Consider the following 22,555-nt stretch of genomic DNA (forward strand, 5'->3'; position numbering starts at 1 on the left):
ATAAAATTCGATTACGAAAACGTCAAGAATTACAGAAAATTGGATGCATATGCAGTAGTCATATAATATTAAAAGTAAATAATGTCACAAATGAGGTTTCTATGACATATTTCAAAACACATTATTATGGCGTGTTTTGGGCATGATATAGTGTTGAAACATATAGACCATTAGCACTAAAAACATAGGAATAAATCGACTTTTAAATACAGCACCTAGAGACTTTAAACTTTTCGTGTCTAGAGACTTGTGTCTAGAAACGTGTCTATGGTCACGTCACCTTCTGGATGCACTACCTGGTGCCCAAGATCACTGCTAAGGCATGTTGTCTTCTGGAGTGTGGAGGATTTTTGAGCACCGGGGGTCATTTCCACCCATTTTTCTATAGTATACCTTTTTTCTGACACCATCCTAAACACAATACAAAAAGTTGCAAATCTCTAGGTGCTGTATTTAAAAATCGATTTATTTTGTGCTAAATGCCCTGCTCTAATATTCGCATTTGGAATTACTGCTAATAATATAATAAATCCCTTTTAATGCACCAATTTAAATAAGACTCCTATTATCATTATAACAAACATCACAAATTTTAAAAAAACAAAGCTAGAACAACCTTGGACAGTTTAAAAGTCTCTCTATATTCAGTAAATAAATAAAACAAAAAACAATTCACAAGTAAGTGTAAAGGCATAATAATATGCCTGTATATATTATATTATTTTATAGACACACATATAGGTTAAGTCAGAAGGGAAATGTCAAAACAAAACTACAACTTCGGAATGGACTAAATACCTATTACCTATACTGTGTTTAGCCGCGTCTGATGATTAACGAGACCGACGGAGATAAGTTTGTCACTGTCATCGAAATGACAGTGAAGCATAGAACATAAATGTCTTAGGATACAAGCAGACACGTTTCTATTAAGTGCGTTCGCGGGTGCCTGTCGGCGACTAGTCGGCGACAAATTAGCAGCAAAACGCATGCGCACTTTAAAATGATATAAATAATATTGTTAATAGATAAATATAAATATACAAGATATATTTACCTAGGATAATTTAATAATTAGTTATTATTAATATTAATTAAAAGTAAATATACCTTGTATATTTATGTATTAACCGTATTATTTATATTAATTAAGTGAGGTTAGAAATTGTCGGCGACAATTTGTCCACTGTTCCCGCGAACGCAACTATTGTAAATGTAAAGAGAATTCCTTACGGAAAGGAAAGAGAGGGCACCAACTAATTTTTAACGAAAACCAGTAAAAACAATAGAAGAATTTAAGAAATTAATGGATTATTAAGGAAAATAAGATAAAATAATTATTTGAAAATAAATTAACAAAGATGAGACGCTTATTACGTTAAATAATGTTACACAAATATTTTATATAAAAATAATATTGAGAACATAAATCCATTTTCAATACACATTTAGAAACAAAATTAAAATGAACAGTTTTAGAAAATTACTAGATTTTTCAGTCCCCTCCTGTAGTGATAGGTGATTTTACCGAAATGATTCTTGTGTAGAGTATTAAACCTTACACCCTCTTTTGAGCTTTTGACATGGTAGAACCCCAAGAGATTCCAGTCATCAGTTCTCGCCCTCTTCAAACGGATCCACGGTTCTGAGATCTTAATTTACCAATAATGTGAGCTAAGAACAACACGTTATCACTTTGAGCTATTTGTTCAATAGAGTAGGGAGTTAATTATTGATATTATTTTTGAATAGATATAAGCTGTAGTTAGTTTTGAAAGTTTTTTTACTGTATGTATCTAATAAGCAATATAATCTAATAAGCAATCTAATACAAGAGGATTCAATGTAGAACAGAACAGGCAAGAAACACCTTCTTTAAGATGCGACAGTTACTCACTGCCTGCAATTTTGATCTGTCCCTACGATACCGCATGATAAGGTGTTATGTATAATATAGTGTTATATTACACGGCGTGGAAGCTTGGACGTTAACAGTCAGCTCGTTACGACATTTAAAGAGCTTTGAGATGTGGGTATTTCGTCGTATGCTAAAAATTCCATGGACCGACCGCGTTAGAAATGAAGGAGTTTTAAAGCGTATGAATAGATAACGTGAACTCACAGAAATTGTCAATAAACGTAAACCATCTTTAGTCCAGAGAAATAAGGTTTTTGTCGGGACACTTGAGCAGCCAGGTTGCAAATGGATTTTTTGGGTACTATATACCTAATACATTATAAATACAAAAATGCCCGTCACGGTTCGGACGAGAAACTTAGTTATTAACAAATAAGGGTCAAAAATGGCAGTTTTTTCGTTTAAATCACTACAGGTAAAAATAGGGCAACTAAATATCTTATTTATAATATTCTTCTTTCTCTAGATGAGCCAAGATTTAAAATGACACTTTTTGAATTTTGGTTTGATCCTTTTTTGTTTCGAAAAGTGCAAAATAAGACTAAAGTTTCAAAAATAAAAAATGTGCTATAACTTCTGCGAAAATGGCCTTACAAGTTTCATATTGCACGAAAAGTTGAGTCAAACATTCCATATAAGGCATAAAAAAATTTAAGACGATTCGTCAATTAGTTTAAATTTTATTCAATTTGTTTTTCGCAAAGAGATTTTTTTTTCGCAATGTTATTGTTCAGAAAATAATAACGGCATAGCAATTCTGTGGAAACCACATGCAAGAATATTACTTATATTTTTAAGGTATTGAAAAAAACAAACATTAAAAAGTCGTTTTTATCACTCCGAAGAAAGTTTAGTAAAATAGAGTCATTTTTGGCTTCTAAACAATTTGAATAACTTTGTTAATATTGACTATAGAGTAAATCTACTTTAGGATTTCAAAAGCTGGTATTTTTATACGAATTTTCAAAAAAAAACTTTCTGCCTAGGTTAACTAGGTTCAAAGTTAGCCACTTTTATTATTTAATTCGCTGTTACTTCTATATACATCAAATTCTCATGTAACAGTGTTAGTTACCATACTACTCCGAAACGGCTTATCCGATTTTTATAAAATTTTACACGTTTATCCTGTAGGACGTTGAAGAGGTTTTAAGCTATTTTTTATACCCATAAGTTATAAGGGAGGTTGCCCCCCTGACATTTTTTTTTTATTTTTTTGGACAAAATTATCTACCTTAATTTTATATGATGTAGAATTAAAAAATACATAAAACCCTTAATTTTCACTCTTCTATCACTAACCCCTATTTGTTAATAGCCATCTATATATTTACATCTATAAAATTCTCTTGTCACAGTGTTAGTTTCCATACTCCTCCGAGATCGCTTGACCGATTTTTATGAAATTATATATGTATATTCGGTAGGTCTTAGAATCGATCGTAATCTATTTTTCATATCCCTGAGTGATAAGGGGAGTTCCCCCTAACATTTTGTAGTGTTAGGTGGGGTTGTGTGTACATAACGTACTCTATAAGACTACCAATAGGTACATATAAATTAAAAAAATTATGATCAAAATCCATCAACAAGTTCCAGGCAGCATATGTTTGCAGAATCAGTTTAATTTTTTGAGTGCACGTATTTTAGTAATTCCCCTCCACCGACCACGAATTAATTTCGTTCGGACGCCATTTTTAAACCTTTATTAACCATTCTCTTGAGGTTCAAAGTTTACTCAAACTTTAACACATAACCTAATCTTCAACTTCAAAATGGCTCTAGTTAGGTTGCTTAATTGTTATAAAAAAAGTAGTCGTCAATTCAATAAAAAAAGTGGCTAACTTTAACCGCAATTTACCTAAGCAAAAAGTTTTTCTTTGAAAATTGGTATAAAAATACCAGTTTTTCAAATTCCATTGTAGTTTTAGCCTACAGTCAATATTACCAAAGTTATTCAAATTGTTTATAAGCCAAAAATGACTCTATTTTAGTAAAATGTTTTCTGAGTGACGAAAATAACTTTTTAATGATTTTTTTAAACGTTTTGAAAATATGACTATTCTTCTTTCATTTTGTTTTCACAGAATTGCTGTGTCATTAATACTTTGTGAACAATAACATTGCAAAAAAAGCTCTTTATGATAAACAAATTGAATAAAATTTAAACTAATTGATGCATCGTCTTAAAATTTTTTGTACATTGTATGGATTCTTAGACTTAACTTATATGCAATATGAAAGTCCTAAATTCATTTTCGCAAAAGTTATAGCAAATTTTTTATTTTCGAAATTTTAGTTTTATTTTGCAATATCCGAAGCAACAAATAATCGGACCAAAATTCAAAAAACGCTATTTTAAACCTTGACTCACCTATATACTAAAAGAAAAATATTATAAATAAGAAATTTAATTACAATATCTTTAACTGTAGCGATTTAAACGAAAAAACTCTAATTTTTGACCCTTATTAGTTAATAACTAAATTTCTCGTCCAAACTGTGACGGGCATTTTTGTATTTATAATGTATTAGGTAGGTATATAGTACCCAAAAAACCCATTTGCAACCTGGCTGCTCAAGTGTCCCGAACATGGTACATTTTTGCCTTATTTCCCTGGTGTACTTATCTTGGACACATATTTAGACACGAACGGTATAACTTCCTTCAACTTATTATAGAAGGAAAAATAGAAGGAAGACGCGGCCCTGGTAGACGACAAATGACCTGCCTGCGCAACATCAAAGAATGGACAGGATTAGACTTTCAAAGTCTAATAAGGAAAGCCCAAAATAGAGAAGACTTTGCAGGAATCATCGGTCATCGCCAACCTTCGCTAAGAAGACAGCACCCAAAGAAGAGAAGAATCTAATACTTATGTATCTAATGGGAGGGGAAGGGGAGCCCAAGCGGGGATTTTTGCAGTTACTCGAGCGCGTCAGATTATTACATGGGGAGAATCCTTGTACCCTGAAAATGTACCTCTACCATATATTGGTTATTAATGCAGGGGAGTTCGTTAAGGGGGGGGGGGGGGGGCGAAAAAAAATCTATCCTTAGAAAAACTCGAAATTGTCAGATTAAGATAGTATATGCAAAACAGTGTATATTTCAAAAATCTAGCGATTTGAGCGGGGCATAAGGAAATGGATGAGTCTTAAAGTTTCCCAAGAAAAAGCGAATATTTCGCGAAATAAATGACAGATTGAAAAACTAAAAAATACGTGCTCAATATTTTTCAAAAATCTGTCGAATGATATCAAACACGACTTCCCACGGAGAGGGGTGGGGGGTAAATTTAAAATTTTAAATACGAATAACGTGATATTTCGCGAAATGAACATCAGATCGGAAAACTGAAAAATACACTTATTATTAAATATTTTTGAAAAATCTATCGAATGGCATCGAACACGACTTCCCACGTAAGTGGGGTGGGGGGTTTCTTTAAAGTCTTAAATGGGAGCTCCCATTTTTTATTGCGAGACATTTTTTCGAATTATGGATAGATGGCGCTATAATCGGACAAAACGATTGTGGGAAATGGAAAATTAAATTAAAAATGGAAAGTCTTCACTAAAATAGAAAACTTTACTTAACTTTTTTTGGTTTTAAGACCTAATAATCACAACCCAATAGGCCCCCATAACGCTCGAGTGACTGCACATTTAGCATACTTCGCTCCCCTACCATAATAAGCAACATCTGATGTAATTATCTAAATCACATACATTCAGATTTGATACACCCATACACAAACAAGTCGAAAAATTTTTAAATTCACGTTTGGAATCTTCTTCTTCTTTTTCTTCGCGCGACTAGGATTACTCCTGTTTGTCTGCCTCTTATTCTGTTTCAGTTGTTGTTGACTGTACATTGTCTTTCCACCTTTTCGGCGGCCTTCCAACGGGTCTTCTGCTATACGGCTTGTTGTTTTTACAGATGTTCGCTAATCTATCTGGTTCCATTCGGTTTACATGTTCGTTCCAGTTTTTCTTTCTTGTTTTTATCCACCTGTTAATATTTTGAATTTTGCATCGTTCTCGTATACTTCTGTTGCTTTGTCTGTCTCTTAATGATATGCCAGCTATTGATCTTAATACTTTCATTTCGATGTTGTTGATTTGTTGTTTCGTCTTTCTTGTATCGGTCCTTGTCTCCGCTGCATATGTTAGGATAGATCTTACTGTTGTCTTGTATACTTTTATTTTGCTTTCCGTGGTGAGACATTTGTTTCTCCATATGGTTTCTCGGAGGCAACCACTTACTCTTGCCGCTTTTGTTGCTTGTGTTGTGGTCTCTGTTCTTATATTCCTGTTACTAGTGATCTCTACTCCTAGGTAATTGAATTTCATTACTTGCTCTACAATTTTGCCGTCTATTTCTAACTTGCATCTACGCGGCTCTTTACTTATCACTATACATTTGGTTTTTTCTACTGATATTCTCATATTAAGTTTATTTGCTGTGATATTGAAAGTGTGGAGCTGCCTTTGTAGGTCATCCTCGTTATCAGCAATTAGTACTGCATCATCGGCATAGCATAGTATCGTGTTGTTATGCACTCCCATGTGATGTCCATGTCGTTTTCTTGCTTCGTGAATTATTTGATTCATCACCATATTGAATAACAATGGACTGAGCGAGTCTCCTTGGCGGATTCCTCCTTTCAGTTCTATGCGTTCTGTTTCTCCTGTTGACATTATAACTCTGGTCTTGTTGTTCTTGTTAATTTCATTAATTAACCTTATTATCTGATGGTCTATTTGTTCATCTTGATACCATTTTGCCTCACCCTGTCAAATGCACTTTTTAAATCTACAAAGCACATGTATGCTGGTTTTCCATATTCAATAGACTTTTCTACTATTTGCCTGATAATAAAAATTGCATGTATTGTGCTGCGGTTCTTCCGAAATCCTTGTTGTTCATCTGTCATGTTCGATTTTTCCTCGATTTTATCTTTTATGACTACCGTCAACAATTTTAATGTGCTGTTCATCAGACTAATGCCTCTATAATTTTCAGGATTTTTCGAGTCTCCCTTTTTGAGTATCGGTAGCAGAAGACTTTCCTTCCATTCCGCTGGTACTACTTCGATATTTATTATATCGACAAATAATTTTAGGAGCCATTTGAGCAGTGTTCCTCCTCCATATTTTAGCAGTTCATTATTTATCTTATCAGGACCAGGTGTTTTTCTATTTTTTAATTTTTTTATTCGTTCTTGTAGCTCGTCTTCTGATGTTAGTACTCTATCGTGGGTTTCATTAATGTTTATTTCTCTGTTCTCTTCTTCTCCTTCTCCATATGATTTCGTGAAATGCTCAGTCCATTGTGTCTCCGTAATGTTATCTATCGGTTTGGAATCACCAATTTTATTATTTGTAATGATACAGGGTGTCAACTCGGACACTTTTTTAAAATAAAATTTGTCATATCTCGTAATACATTCAGATAATCTAATATTGAGAGAATTCTCAAATTTTTTTTATCAAATTCCGTAATAATATAAAATAAAGGGCAGGGGCTCTAAATATTTTAGAATAATTATGTCAAATTTTTTTAAAACGTCTAATTTGAACTTCCTAAAAATGACTATATACACAATCGATGAGATAAATAAAAGAATATATAAGAAAATGTAATTAAAATAAACGAAATAAACATAATACTACATTACAACCAAAAAGTAAAAAGTGAAAAAAGATCAAATGCTGGAATCGTGGAATAAAGAAGGAATTACCATCCTGACAATTTTACTTGGTATCCCCAATTCTTTCATCAGTTCGTACATCTTCTGTCTGTTTACTGTGTCGTAGGCCGTTTAAAGTCGATGAACAAAGCATATAGTACTGTTTTATGTTCGAAACATAACATTGTTAGGTAGTACATTCTTTAACGGTAAAATATTGCAAAACCTCTAAATTTTAAAGAACCGCTTGAATTGACATGAAATTTGGCGTACACATAACTAATAAGTCAAAGAAAAAAAGTGATAGTGTGCCGATGTGTGCTTTTGCCCTGGGGGTGAGTCACACCCCTTATTGGGGGTGAAAAATATATGTCCAAAATAAGTTCGGAATTAGATAAACTGACTTATTCTAAGCAACTTTCATTTTATAGAGTTTTTTCACCAAGTCAATACTTTTCAAGTTATTTGCCAGTAAATATGTTCATTTTTTCAACGAAATAACCACGCTTTTAGACGGTTTTTTGCAAATAACTCAAATAGTAAGTATTTTGTCGAAAACACATTTGTAGCAAAAATATTGCCTGTAAAAATTTAAAAAAACTAGTGTATATATCACGTTTCTATACATACTAGAAGCAGAGTTATAGCTAATTAAAAATAGGTTCATGTTCGTCAAATTGCAAATGGAATACTTTAACGTGAAATAACCAAAAATGAAGCAGATTTCGGGGAAAACTCATTACAACTTATTTAAATTGTTTAAGAAAAGCTTCATTTTTATTTTATAAAAAAAATTTCTAGCATCAAAATTAAACAAGTTACACTAAAAATAAAGTTAGTCCCTTTTTTTTGGTAAAAAAATCGGAAAAATCACCCCCTAATTCAGCGTTTCTCTACAACAAAAGCGTAAATATTGCGAAAATTATTAACGCTATTAGTGATGAGCAAAACAAGAACAAGACCAAGACCAGGCTAGTCTTGGTCTTGGTCTTGTTCTTGCAAGCTTGGTCTTGGTCTTGGTCTTGCACTAGCCGGTCTTCTTCTTGGTCTTGGTCTTGCTGCAAGAGTCTTGCTGGTCTTGCTTTTTTGGTAGTGATAATTTGAACCAAACAATCTAGAATAAAATGTACATTGAAATAAATAAAGATGTGAAGAATGAAACTATATTTTTTGCTTTAAAATTTTAAAAGAATGTAGAATATAGTTTCAAATGGATACCAATTTTAACATTATACATTCACCTAATTATTTCATTAAAAAGTATGTTTCAAATATAAAGCTTAATTTTCAAATTTCAATTTTAAGTTGAATTGAGACACAACCTGCTTTATATACATTTAATAGCATATGATATAAAAGAAAAAAAAAAGTGAAAAAAAAGAGGAAAAAAGAAAAAGTTACTACATCGTTACATTTTATTTTATTTGGAGGAAATACGCGCTTTATTTAATTATACATACTTATAGCCAGGGAGGTAGTGTCAAATTTGACCGGAGCATTTTAGCATGGCTGGTTTCTTATTATTTAGGTAGGTGCTCCAAAGCTTATTAACAAATGATGTGTCAGCTGGCCCAAAACCGGGGATTTTAGTCAAAAAAAGGTAAAACATGAAAGTTGATGGACCAACGCTACAGCTTAAATGTCAAATATTTATATACGTTACTCAAAACATTTAATGGACTTGCTTACTTGGCGCCTACCTTTCACTCAGGAGATCGGGGTTCAAATCCTGGGGCGGAAAATTCTTTTTGTTTTTTAAATTGACATTTTATTTTGAAAAATATTTATTTTTATAATACCACGTTTTTATTATTTATACGAGACAATATAAAAAATCTGTATGTCTTTTATAGAATTATGCATAGAACTTATGAAATAGCATAATATTATATACATTTGATCATAAATATTATGATTCACCTTAATAATAAGCAAAATTACTGTACATGAACCCCTGAAGCTTCCTGTTAGTACGACCAATCTAAGTGAAAAAGGGGGTTGGCCTCCCCACCCCACCTCCCTCCTGACATTTTTTTATCTTTTTAGACAAACTGTTTTTTGCATAATTTTACGTTATGTAAAACCAAAAAATACATATAACCCTAATTTTTCACTTTTCTATCACCAACCCCCATTTTTAATAGCAATCTAATTATTTCCCTGTTCTCTATAATATATAAAAATGAATTTTTGTCTGTATGTCCCTTATAGAATCGTAAACTATGCATTTAATCATATAATGACCTCAAGCAAAGTTTTTGTACTTACATGAACCCAGGAAGGAGTTAATACGACCATCCTAAGTAATCATTATTTTGTGATGTCTGCGTAAATAAATTATTTACGCAGACACCACAAAACAATAAGTATGTATTGTTTATTAGAAAAAAGTAGACGCAATATTTTTGAGTATTTTTTGGCTTTCTGGTAATTTTTAGGTATTTAACTTTTAAACATTATTTGGTTCTAAGGCGGTACGAAGCTTGCCTGGTTAGCTAGGTAATACTAAAAAAATATTCTTGGACTAGTTTGGCAAAGACTAAAAAGTATAAATCATTAATTTATGAATTTTAGATTGTAAGAAAAAAGCGTCCACATGGAACAAGTGGAAGAAGGTCTGAAAACACTTGAGATTACCAATTGGAGGAACAAAGCAAGGAAGAGAACAGAATGGCGGAAAATCTTAGAACAAGCCAGGAGCCAAAAAGGGTTGTCGAGCTACTAATGATGATGATGAAGAAAAAATCGTCAGCTGCATTATGTAGGTACATGGCAAAAAATGTTAGCTGGCCAAGTGAACGTGACAGAAAAACACGGAAATCCCGTATCATTTTTTCTTCATCATCATCATCAGTAGCTCGACAACCCTTTTTGGCTCCTGGCTTGTTCTAAGATTTTCCGCCATTCTGTTCTGTTCCTTGCTTTGTTCCTCCAATTGGTAATCTCAAGTGTTTTCAGACCTTCTTCCACTTGTTCCATGTGGACGCTTTTTTCTTACAATCTAAAATTCATAAATTAATGATTTATACTTTTCAGTCTTTGCCAAACTAGTCCAAGAATATTTTTTTAGTATTACCTAGCTGACCAGGCAAACTTCGTACCGCCTTAGAACCAAATAATGTTTAAAAGTTAAATACCTAAAAATTACCAGAAAGCCAAAAAATACTCAAAAATATTGCGTCTACTTTTTTCTAATAAACAATACATACTTATTGTTTTGTGGTGTCTGCGTAAATAATTTATTTACGCAGACATCTCAAAATAGTGATTACTTAGGTTGGTCGTATTAACTCCTTCCTGGGTTCATGTAAGTACAAAAACTTTGCTTGAGGTCATTATATGATTAAATGCATAGTTTACGATTCGATAAGGGACATACAGACAAAAATTCATTTTTATATATTATAGAGAACAGGGAAATAATTAGATTGCTATTAAAAATGGGGGTTGGTGATAGAAAAGTGAAAAATTAGGGTTGTATGTATTTTTGGTTTTACATCACATAAAATTGTGCAAAAAACAGTTTGTCTAAAAAGATAAAAAAATGTCAGGAGGGGGGTGGGGTGGGGAGGCCAACCCCCTTTTTCACTTAGATTGGTCGTACTAACTCAGGAAGCTTCAGGGGTTCATGTACAGTAATTTTGCTTATTAAGGTGAATCATAATATTTATGATCAAATGTATATATTATGCTATTTCATAAGTTCTATGCATAATTCTATTAAAAGACATACAGATTTTTTTATATTGTCTCGTATAAATAATAAAAACGTGGTATTATAAAAATAAATATTTTTCAAATAAAATGTCAATTTAAAAAACAAAAAGAACTTGCCGCGCCAGGATTTGAACCCCGATCTCCTGAGTGAAAGGTAGGCGCCAAGTAAGCAAGTCCATTAAATGTTCTGAGTAACATATATAAATATTTGACATTTAAGCTGTAGCGTTGGTCCATCAACTTTCATGTTTTACCTTTTCTTGACTAAAATCCCCGGTTTTGGGCCAGCTGACACATCATTTGTTAATAAGCTTTGGAGCACCTACCTAAATAATAAGAAACCAGCCATGCTAAAATGCTCCGGTCAAATTTGACACTACCTCCCTGGCTATTATACACTAGCCCAATAAATGACCGTGTTGGAGTGTAATTTCCAGGGCAACTCCGAATTGCATGAAAATTTGGATTTAGGTTCTACTTATCCTCCACTTCAAAGTTGAATTTGTGTCGTTGGTTGCTTTTACTTGGTGAGTGACATTTACTCCTTCTCGGGGGTGAAAAATGCGTGTTTAAAATAAGGCCGGAAATGGATAAGTTGACTTATTTTAAGCATTTTTTGTTCTATAGAGTTTTTTACGTAAGTCAATACTTTTCGAGTTATTCGCGATTTAATATGTTGATTTTTCAACAAAAAAACTACGTTTTCAGACCGTTTTTCCCAAATAACTCAAAAAGTATATATTTTATAGAAAAAAATAGTTTTAGCAAAACTGTAGCCTATAAAAAAACGAAAAAAATGGTGTACCAGTAAAGTCTACACGTTAAGTAGAAGCAAAGTTGTAGCTCATGAAAAATACGTTATTATTCGTCTAATTCCAAATCGAATAATTCAACGCGAAATTGCCGAAGAAAGAAACGTTTTTCGGAAAAACCTTATGAACATTTTTAAAGTATCGGAAAAAAGCTTATTATTTGTTTTTTATAAAAGTTTACAGCATCAAAAATAAACGAGTTACACTGAAAAAATTTGGCCCCTTTTTTTGGTAAAAAAAATCGTGAAAACCTAAATGAAATTAATCGTTTGGCTTTACCATCTATTTTATCTGTATGTGTATTGTTTATATGATCTGTAAGTTTAATTGGTTTGAAGTGGTTATTTTTAAAAACATTTGGTTTTATAGTAAAAAAAAATTTCTAAAAATTTTTGAACAATTTCATTTTTTCAAAATAACTTAAAAAGTATTAGTGATAAAAAAAATCTTAAACAGTAAAAAATGTAGGTTTTGCTATTACAAATATGCTAGTTTCATTTTGTTTCTCCGTAAGACAAAAATTGGTTAAGATGTGGCTATTCAAATTTTGCATACACTCGTGATTAGTGACCCATTCAAACTTCCCAATTATAACCCTTTCAAAAATAAACACTTTAAACAGGTCGACAGATCTTATAAAAAATAGATAGGTAAGTAAATTGTTTGTAAAGCGGTAGCGATTAATTTCATTTGGGGAGCTAAATTTCATGATTTTTTACAAAAAAAAAGAGGGCCAACTTTATTTTGAGCGTAGCTCGCTTATTTTTAATGCTAAAACTTTTGTTAACAATTAAAACAAACCTTTTTATAAACACTTTAAAAAAGTTTAAATGGGTTTTCCCGAAAAGTGCTTAATTTTTCGGTGATTTCACCTTGAAATATTCGATTAGTTAGACGAATAAGAACGTATTTTTCATGATCTACAACTTTGTTTTTATTTGATTGATAAGACCTTACTGATACACCATTGTTTTGGGTTTTTATAAGCTACACTTTTGCTAAGGATATTATTTCGATAAAATATGTACTTTTTGAGTTATTTGCGAAAAACCGTCTGAAAATATAGTTTCTTTGTCGAAAAATCAACATTTTCAATGGAAAATAACTCAAAAAGTATTGACCTACGTAAAAAACTCTATAGAACAAAAGTTGCTTAAAACCAGTCAATTTATCCATTTCTGGTCTTACCTTGAACGTATGTTTTTTCACCGCCAGAAGGGGTGAATATCAGCCACCAAGTAAAAGCAACCAACGGCACAATTTCAACTTTGAAGTGGAGGGTAAGTAGAAACCAAATCCAAATTTTCATGCGATTCGGAGTTGCTCCTGAAAATTACACGGTATCGCCGAATTTCCCGTTCATTTACTGGGCTATATAAGGCAAAAGCAAAACTGTGTTTTTTATGTGGAGAAAAATTAAAAAACCTTCAATTTTAACCAGATGTAAAATTCCTATTGAAATGATGTATCGAACGTGAACACTGATTTCTCATTAAAAAAAATATTTTCAGTTCATATGAACGTTTAACCTATAAAGTTTGTACACATACTTAGTAAATATTCTGCATATACAGGGTGGCTGTATAGTGTGACAAAGCTCGATATCTCGAAAACTGTTCATAATAGAGAATAACTGAAAATAGAAAAATTAAAGAAAATCATTTTCCAAAGAATCTAATATCACTAAAAAAAATCATTATTTTTAGCTTTTAAGTTCCAATTAGAAACAAAAATGGCGGAAAATCTATTATACTGGAAACTGTTGAACTGGAAACTATTGCTTAAGGTTTATTATAATGTCAGTATATATTATTGAACTAAAAAAATAAAGTTAAACAATAAAAAATAAATTTCGCAAAAAAGTGCAAGGGTCTTGCAGGTTGGTCTTGGTCTTGCGTAGTCTTGCAAGGTTCGGTCTTGGTCTTGGTCTTGGTATTGCTCTTGAATACCTGGTATTGGTCTTGGTCTTGCAAACCAAAAGGCAGTCTTGGTCTTGGTCTTGCTGCAAGACCAAGACCAAGACCAAGACCAGTCTCGCTCATCACTAAACGCTATTATATTCCTATACCGCTATAGTACCGGAAAAAATTACCTCTAACGTTAGTAAGGTTGGTAAAAAACAATAAAATTGAAATTTTATATTAATTTTTAATTATTTTATTACAATTTTTTCTACAAACTAACAACAGACTAACTAAAAAGCCAATATTTTAGAATCTGTTCGACACACTTTGAAAGATACTATTTGTATAGTCTATTAATTTACTATTTTTATACTTTTGTGTTGATGAGGTGATCATGTTTAAAAAACGTGAGTTTAGTGGATGCTGTATTACTTTATCTACTCATTTATATATCATTCACTGCATTCAAAAACATATAGTAGGAAAATACCATTTTACATATCTAAAAAATTAGAAGAATAATATTATTAAATAAAATCAGCAGAAAAATAAAATAATTTATTAACTTTTTGAGTAATTCATGTATATAAGTGAGAAAAAGTGGAATCTAACACAAACACATATAAACATAATAGCTACAGATAAAAGAATAGATATATACAGTCTGTTCCAACGAAAATTTGACCCTCTCAGAAATTCAGAAACCAAGAGCTTCTTCAAAATAAAAAAAAACACGTCAATTTTTAATGGGAGGGGGACTAGTTTCCATGCAAAATTCATACCCTCAAATGTAACCCCCTACTGCCCCGCATCGACCCCCACTTTTTTTTTTAAATAGCAGGTGTGGTCGAGTGGTACGTGATACATCATTTGAAAGGTAATTTTTTTGTCTAAACGACGCTCTATTTTTTTTAATTTACTTAATTAGTAATACGTTTGAAGATAATTTTGGACTTTTTGGAACAAATTTATTATAAATTAGTTAAATCCAAAATTATCTTTAAGGTTATTCCAACAATTAAAAAAAAAATTAAAGGGGCCTTTAGAGAAAACAAATACCTTTCAAATAATGTGCCACTCGATTACACTTGCTATTAAAAAAAAACTGGGTGGCTGATGCGGGGCAGGGAAAGGGGGACGAATTTTGAATGAAAATTCGTACCTTCCTCAATACAAATTGATATGTTTTTTTTTTTTAAATATGAAAAAACTCTTGGTTTCTGAGTTACTGAGGTGGGGGTTAAATTTTCGTTAGAACACTCTGTATTGAAAAAGACACATACAGTCGGAAAAATGAAAGAATACCCATATCCTATCATATCAAGCACATATTTTGGATTTGCTGCCTTTTTCTATAAATAACAAACGAGAGAGATAGATTATTAAGTGTCGTCTACAAAGCAAAAACGTTATCCAAGACATACGCAGTTACATATTTATAATTGACAGAATCAGACGGCGATACAATCGTTCAACGTAGTTACATTAATTTAGTAGATTTAAACTCACACTTGACTATTTCTGTACTTCTAATGTCATTCTTAGAAAAACATTCAACATGAGTAGAGATAATGATTGTATAAACTACTATTCGAGTAATCGCGCTGGTCAACTATAATCTGACTGATTCGATTTCTGTCACTTTGATAGTGAAACTGGGTTAGGTTTGGTAGAGTTTATACATTTTAATAATTAGTCGTATTTACTTGAATAAATTCAGTTCTTTTAAGAGCTATTTTGATATTATATTGTATTTTTGGTTTGGTAAGTATTTATTTAATTAAAATACGACAATAAAATTTGTAAGTAATCTGTCAATATGGTTAATTTCTGTCCATGAGTTCGCCAAACGTGTACATATTACTTTGACTTTTCAATCATAGTGTACGAAATTACAGATTAGTCTATTTTTATGAATGTACATTTATTTGCAGATAATGTCTGGAAAATGATCTGGATACCTAATGATCTGAATTCAATAAGTTTACTTTCATTTTAATCACTTAATGCAGCTGACATAAACGACATTTTTTAAATTCCTGTTACTATTTACGTCCACTGGCAACTTTAACATGGAGAAATTCATAGTACTATATTTGCTTACTCATTGTTTTTGTATTATTAATCTATATCAAATAATTAAGGGGGTATGGTTTGAATTAAATTTTTTTATTATTTCAAATAAAAGTGTATACTTTCAAGAATACTTTCTGAAAATTTCAAAATAATCGGAGTAAAATTACCAGAGATACAGCGTGTTGAATATCCCTACCTTCGAATCGCTTTGCCGCGACTTCGCGCCAGGGCCTCGACTTTTGACCCTTCGCTTAGTTATCGAACGTATTCGTTTCGTATCTGTTTAGTATAGGAAGCGAATACGTTCGATAACGAAGCGAAGGGTCAAAAATCGAGGCCCAGCACGCTTGAGCGTAGTGAGAAACGTTAAACAACTGTTCGCCTTCTCTTTTGTAGATTACTCCTCGATTCAAAAAACATTTCCAATATGCATCGCTTCACGATTTGGCAGACAAATAAGAAGATTGTCAAGGCAGTTGTCAAAACTTTAAACTCATTTTTCTCAAAACTGCTTTGTCAAATGCGGTGGACATTGTAACTGAAAAACTACTCCGCCGATCTACCTGATATTTTGCACAGATTTTCTTTAGACATTTCATGAGGTAACAATGAGGTAACAACGTCGAGATATTTTTCTTTTTTTGCTTATTTTTTGTTCAACAGTAATAAATCTGTTACTTTTCACAAGATTTTTACCAAAAATTTAATTTTTTTGATTTTTGAGTGATACCAAAAATTCAAAAATCAATAAAAATAAAAAAAACTCGACGTTGTTACCTCGCAAAACTCATAAGCTAATTAAATCCCTTTGAATTTTTTGTTTCGTATGATCGAGTGACGAGTTCTGATGTCCACCGCAAAATCCATTTTTCTGTGAGCTGCTTGTCAAAATTTGTCACCAATGGCTTATTTTTCAATATTTTGGATTGAATTTTTTTCGAAATATTCTTTGAATTGTACTTAATATGCTTATTTAATTTAAAAATAAAATAATTGTACCATAGCTTCGAAAAAAATTCACAAAAATGTGCTTGATATGTTGATTTCAAACTATACCCCCCTTAATTACGGTAGTAATAATAACTGGCAAAATAACGCAAAAGATCGAAAACATATTAAGGTGATACAGTAGCGATCAACAGGTAGCAAAAACGCGTTCCAAGATTGTTGCTGTAATTTTGAATATTTTTTCGAGATATTTGGCACACATATTCGTAATGTAATAAAGAATGGTGGTACAGAGCCCAATTTGAAAAATATATTAATATGTGGAAATTACTCTGTAATTAAATATAATATTAAAAAAACGAGCCTGTACCGCCATTAAGAAGAACAAAAAAATACACTTTCTTCAAATAAACTTTTTTATCCGATGCCTAGATTTTGTGTCATTTTGGAACTACTAAAATTTTTTATTGCATTAGTAGTTCCAAAATGGCACAAAATCTAGGCATCGGATAAAGAATCTTATTTGAAGAAAGTGTATTTTTTTGTTCTTCTTAATGGCGGTACAGGCTCGTTTTTTTAATATTGTATTTAATTACAGAGTAATTTCCACAGATTAATATATTTTTTAAATTGGGCTCTGTACCGCCATTCTTTATTATATTACGAATACGTGTGCCAAATATCTCGAAAAAATATTCAAAATTACAGCCGCAATCTTGGAACGCGTTTTCGCTACCTGTTGATCGCTACTGTTTCCTCTTAAGTTGTGAGATAAAAAGAGATAAACCTAGAAGAGGTGTTAAGTTTAGCGATAGTAACTACTTATAAACTGACATTATGTTGATTGTTTCCCACCTTTAGACGTATCGGACGAGTTTGAGAAATGCCACTGTCACAGTGACAGTTTTAGTTGATATACTCCTCTGATACGTCTAAAGGTGGGAAACAATCAATATAATGTCAACTGATATGTTACTATCGCTAAATTTAACACCTCTACTAGTTTTATTTCTTTTTATCTCACAATTTAATGTGTTTTCCACTTTTTGCGCTATTTTGCCGGTTATTAGCGCGCTCTGTATCACTGTATTATCAGAATCACTGTATTATCAGAAAAAGAATAACATCACAAAATGTTTCTGTCACATTCGTACGTAGCGAAAAATCGTACGGTGGGGTAGTAGTCACATCCGTTTATTTTCAATATTAACTTAGTTTAGACTTTGTTATGACTAGAAATTTTTGATTTGATTCGTATGCATATCATCGATGACGCATTGGTATTCTTTCATTTTTCCAACTGTATATTATATTTTGTACACACTTAATCAAAAATGATTGAATGGGGAAAGAAAAGTATTTTTGAAGTGTAGTGTACGAAACAGAGGTTGAACCTCGCAAAATGGACACAAGTCCGGTTTTATTTTTTTTTCTGGTATATCAAGGGGTGCTTATTATGAGACTAAATTTTTCTTAAAAAAATTCGCCCCGGAACCCCCCTTTTCATCCCTTTAAAAGAGGTAATTTGTGGTTTTTGCGAAATGTAGCCCTTTCTGTACGTTTTGAAATAAATTTACTTAATAGTAAAATGAAGAGTACTATATTTTCTACTATTTATTTCCCGACAGCAAATGTCTACCACCCATCGTTTAGCAGGGGTGGCGCCCCAAAGTTGACAAATTAAAAAAAAAGATGTTTAAAATTTTTTTTCCCTAACTGTAATGAAAATTAAGAAGAAACCCTGCGGCAATTAATCACAAATAAGTGGCTGATTTTTTGGTATAGGTTTTATTTAAGAGCAATTGCAAATTTTTTAATTACAGGATATTACATTTAAAAAAAACCCCTTTTTATACCATCTGAACCACCTATGCTGGAGTAAAAAAACTTTCAGCAATTATCCATGTACTGATTTTATTTACAAATTTGTATAATGCACCTCCATTTTTTCCGGAACCGCCCAAAAAAAAGGAGAATAAATAAAGACAGTGATTTTCTTGGAATCTTTCACACACCATGACCTTTACTAAAATGCTTCATATACCATTTTGTGCAAGTTCTTATTACCCATGCATTGATAACAAAAGCGATTTCTTGGTACAATCCCTGTAGCCAAAAAAAAAACTAAATAAAGGGGAGGTTGAAATTTTCGTTTTTTGCTTTTTGAGCCATATGGACATATGTTCCATCAATAGGGTTTTTCATAAATATATATGATTATTGCAACATCCTTGCGGAAACTACCCCTATCCTTGAAAATATACTGCAGAAACTATCCCAATCCCTTGGAGAGCATGTTTTTACGATTTTCTCATAACCTATGCATTTTTTTAAAACAAAGTTTATACAGAATTAAAGACCAATATTTTCTCTACAAATAAGGTCCTATGTATTTTTTTCATATAAGCAACCGTTACGGCACAGTGGCGCCGTAAACCTAAGAAATGCTTTGGCGGGCTCCAGTTTTTGTTTTTTTTTCGTCATCTATTCATTTTATGGATAACGTACTTCTGGAAAATAAAAGAACATACTGTCTGCTACCCATTATGACCTATGCATATTTTATTTTCTTTGCACCCTAAAGCCACAGTGCTGGCCCAAAATCAATTTTTTATTATTTTCTTTATTAAGTCTCCTTTTTTGGGATGGTTCCGGGGAAAATATGGGGGTGCATTATACAAATTTGTAAATAACACCAGTACATGGATAATCGCTGAAAGTTTTTTTACTCTAGCATAGGCGGTTCAGATGGTATAAAAAGAGGGTTCTTTAAAATGTAACATGCTGTAATTAAAAAATTTGCAATTATCCTTAAATGAAACCTATACCAAAAAACCAGTCACTTATTTGTGAATAATTGCCACAGAGTTTCTTCTTAATTTTCGTTACAGTTAGGGAAAATATTTTTTTAAAAAACATCAAATTAAAAATTTGTCAACTTTGGGGCGCCACCCTCGCTAAGCGGTGGGTGATAGATATCTGTCGCGAAATAGTAGGAAATATAGTCTTCTTCATTTTACTATTAAGTAAATTTTTTGAAAAACGTACAGGAAGGGCCACGTTTAGCAAAAACCACAAATTATCCCTTTTAAAGGGATGAAAACGCTTGTTTCAGGGCGAAATTTTTTAAGAATTAGTCTTATAATAGCACCCCTTGATATACCAGAAAAAAAAATAAAACCGGACTTGTGTCTATTTTGCGAGGTTCAACCTCTGTTTCCTACACTAGTGTGTGAAAAAATTTAATTCTGAGCTGAGCGCTTTCGGCTTACAAAGTCATCTTCAGAGTGGATCTACGAAAAAAGGTCGCCAACAATTGGTCGAGCGAAAAAATGTCGCGCACATTTGAGCGCGTATCAAAAGGTCGCCGGCGAAAAAACAGCGCCGACGAAATAAGGTCGCGTGCAATTGATCGCGCGAAAAAAGATCGCGTCAGAAAATATGTTTTCATTTGTATACTTTAACTTTCCTTCACACTTAATCCAGGCTTAGGTCAGATTTAGATGATGCAATAGAACTAAAGGATTGCTGTTAAATAATGACCCAAACAGTTAAATATTTTCTTATTAGTCATTTTAACCTATTGGTAAAAAATATTTCGTCAACCCAATATTGACTTCTAAATGACTTTAGTTTTATTTTCCACTTTAAATAATAGGAAAATAATTGGAAGTAAATAATCCTATTTGAAATTGATCATGTAAAATGTTCGACCAATTTAATGGTCGAATTAAGGTAATTTTAACTGTAAATGTTGTAGGGAAAGTACCTAGAGGTATTATTTCACGACTTGGCAGTGTCGCAAAATTTACCCTTGGTTATTTAAGAGTAAGTTTTAATATAAGCTTAATATATTTTACAGGGTATATACTACATATAGATAGGGTAGGTTAAGGGCTACCATCTTTATTAAAATAAAATTTCCCAAATAAAATAATGATATTGTGGTTAAAAATTATATAACAGGCACAATTTCATTAATACATTGTCACTGGTGAGTACTTATTGAAGATATCATAGTTAAAGAATACATTTATATTAATAACAGATTTGCATACTTTAACTTTCCTTCACACTTTATCCAGGCTTAGGACTGGCAGTTAGTAACTGGCGTGTTTAAAAGTTTTTTTAATTTTAATTTTTTTATTTTTTTCTAATTTTTATTTTTTTTTTATTTTTATTTTTTTGTGTTTTTTTAATTTTTATTTTTTTTTGTTTTTTTTAAATTTTTTTTTTAATTGTTTTTTTAATTGTTTTTTAGTTTTTTATACTTGCAGTTGAAAATTTTGGGCAATTCCTCTTAAATATTCTAGATTTGGCCGGTTCCCGTATTGCAAACAAATCGTTTTTATTCGCCGCGCTGTATCTTTATAAATTTTTTTTTGAGGTTGTTGGTTTCCAGCTATGTATTGCTCCACTTTTAATCGATTTAAACTCTCTTCTTTCTTTAGCCCCGTAATAAACTTCCATAGATTTGGGTGTGCTGCATTTAATACCGAGGAGAAGCTGTTGTGCCAACCTTCGACAGCATTATTAGTACGCGGTAGATCTTCCTCTATAAATTCGAAGCAATTCCAAAGATTCCTTGGAAACATTGGCGGTCTTCTTTGTTGTCGTCGATCCAATCTGCCTATCCATACATCCTCAAAGTAGTTTATTAAAGGTGTTAGTAAATTTTCATTTTGAGTGTAAAACTCGCTGTCCAGTAGCTCTCCGAATGTTACAACAACATCTACTTCAGGTACGAAGGCTAGGGCTGCCAATTGTCGCAGATGTAGAGCAAAATTCGCGTCTTCTGTATAAACTTGTTGCAGTCCTGTACCTTGCATGTTTCTCCACAAACATTGTGTGAAATGAAAGAAACATCCACGGATTCTGACTTCAGGAAACTCTTGTTGTAAAGCATTAATTGCTGCTTTTTCATAATCCACCATTATTGTTGTAGGACGTAAACCTGGTCGTAACGTTTTTAATTCATGGAAGAGTCGAGTGTATGTTGCCTGAGTTTTATTAGGAAGTAGAGCAAAAACAGTTGGAATAACGTTGCTATACTGTACGCCATGTATTGTATACAGCTGACCAAACAATAGAGGAGTACATGTGAATGTTCCATCGGCATACCAGTGTTCACAGCTCGCCATCAAAGTTAAATTTCTTTCAGTGGAAAATATTAAAATTCTCTGTTCGTTTGGACCACTGTCAAATAAAAGAACGGTTCGCCGTTATTGTTTCTGGTGTATTCTTCCGGAATAATAAGCTCTGTTAAGCTTCTTGGATTTGCCGGAATAGCTTCCACTCTTTGGCGTGTGTTCTGAATAGTTCGCTTTAGGGATGAAATAGAAGGTAGCTGCCCAGTTGCACCCACAGACACTTCTTGTGAAACGGTAGCTATGATTCCTTGTGTTGTTAGTTCAACTTGATGAGCCAGTTCTTTCATTCTGTTACAAGCCTTTTTTGCTTCTAATATTGACGCATCGGCAACGT

At 32.2% G+C, this 22,555-nt stretch overlaps 1 protein-coding gene across 1 annotated transcript in view; it reads right to left on the reverse strand.

Annotated features, from left to right (window-relative positions):
• Window positions 1-14,346: 14,346 nt before the first annotated feature.
• LOC126882700 (uncharacterized) overlaps window positions 14,347-22,555 on the reverse strand; it is a 43,562-nt gene continuing 35,353 nt past the window's right edge. The window contains exon 5 of the mRNA XM_050647678.1: window positions 14,347-14,549. Coding sequence (XP_050503635.1) covers window positions 14,493-14,549 — 57 coding nt within the window. The 3' untranslated portion in view covers window positions 14,347-14,492. The remainder of the gene's footprint in view (window positions 14,550-22,555) is intronic.

Source organism: Diabrotica virgifera, chromosome 3 (genome assembly GCF_917563875.1).
Source record: "Diabrotica virgifera virgifera chromosome 3, PGI_DIABVI_V3a".
NCBI classification, from domain to species: domain Eukaryota; kingdom Metazoa; phylum Arthropoda; class Insecta; order Coleoptera; family Chrysomelidae; genus Diabrotica; species Diabrotica virgifera.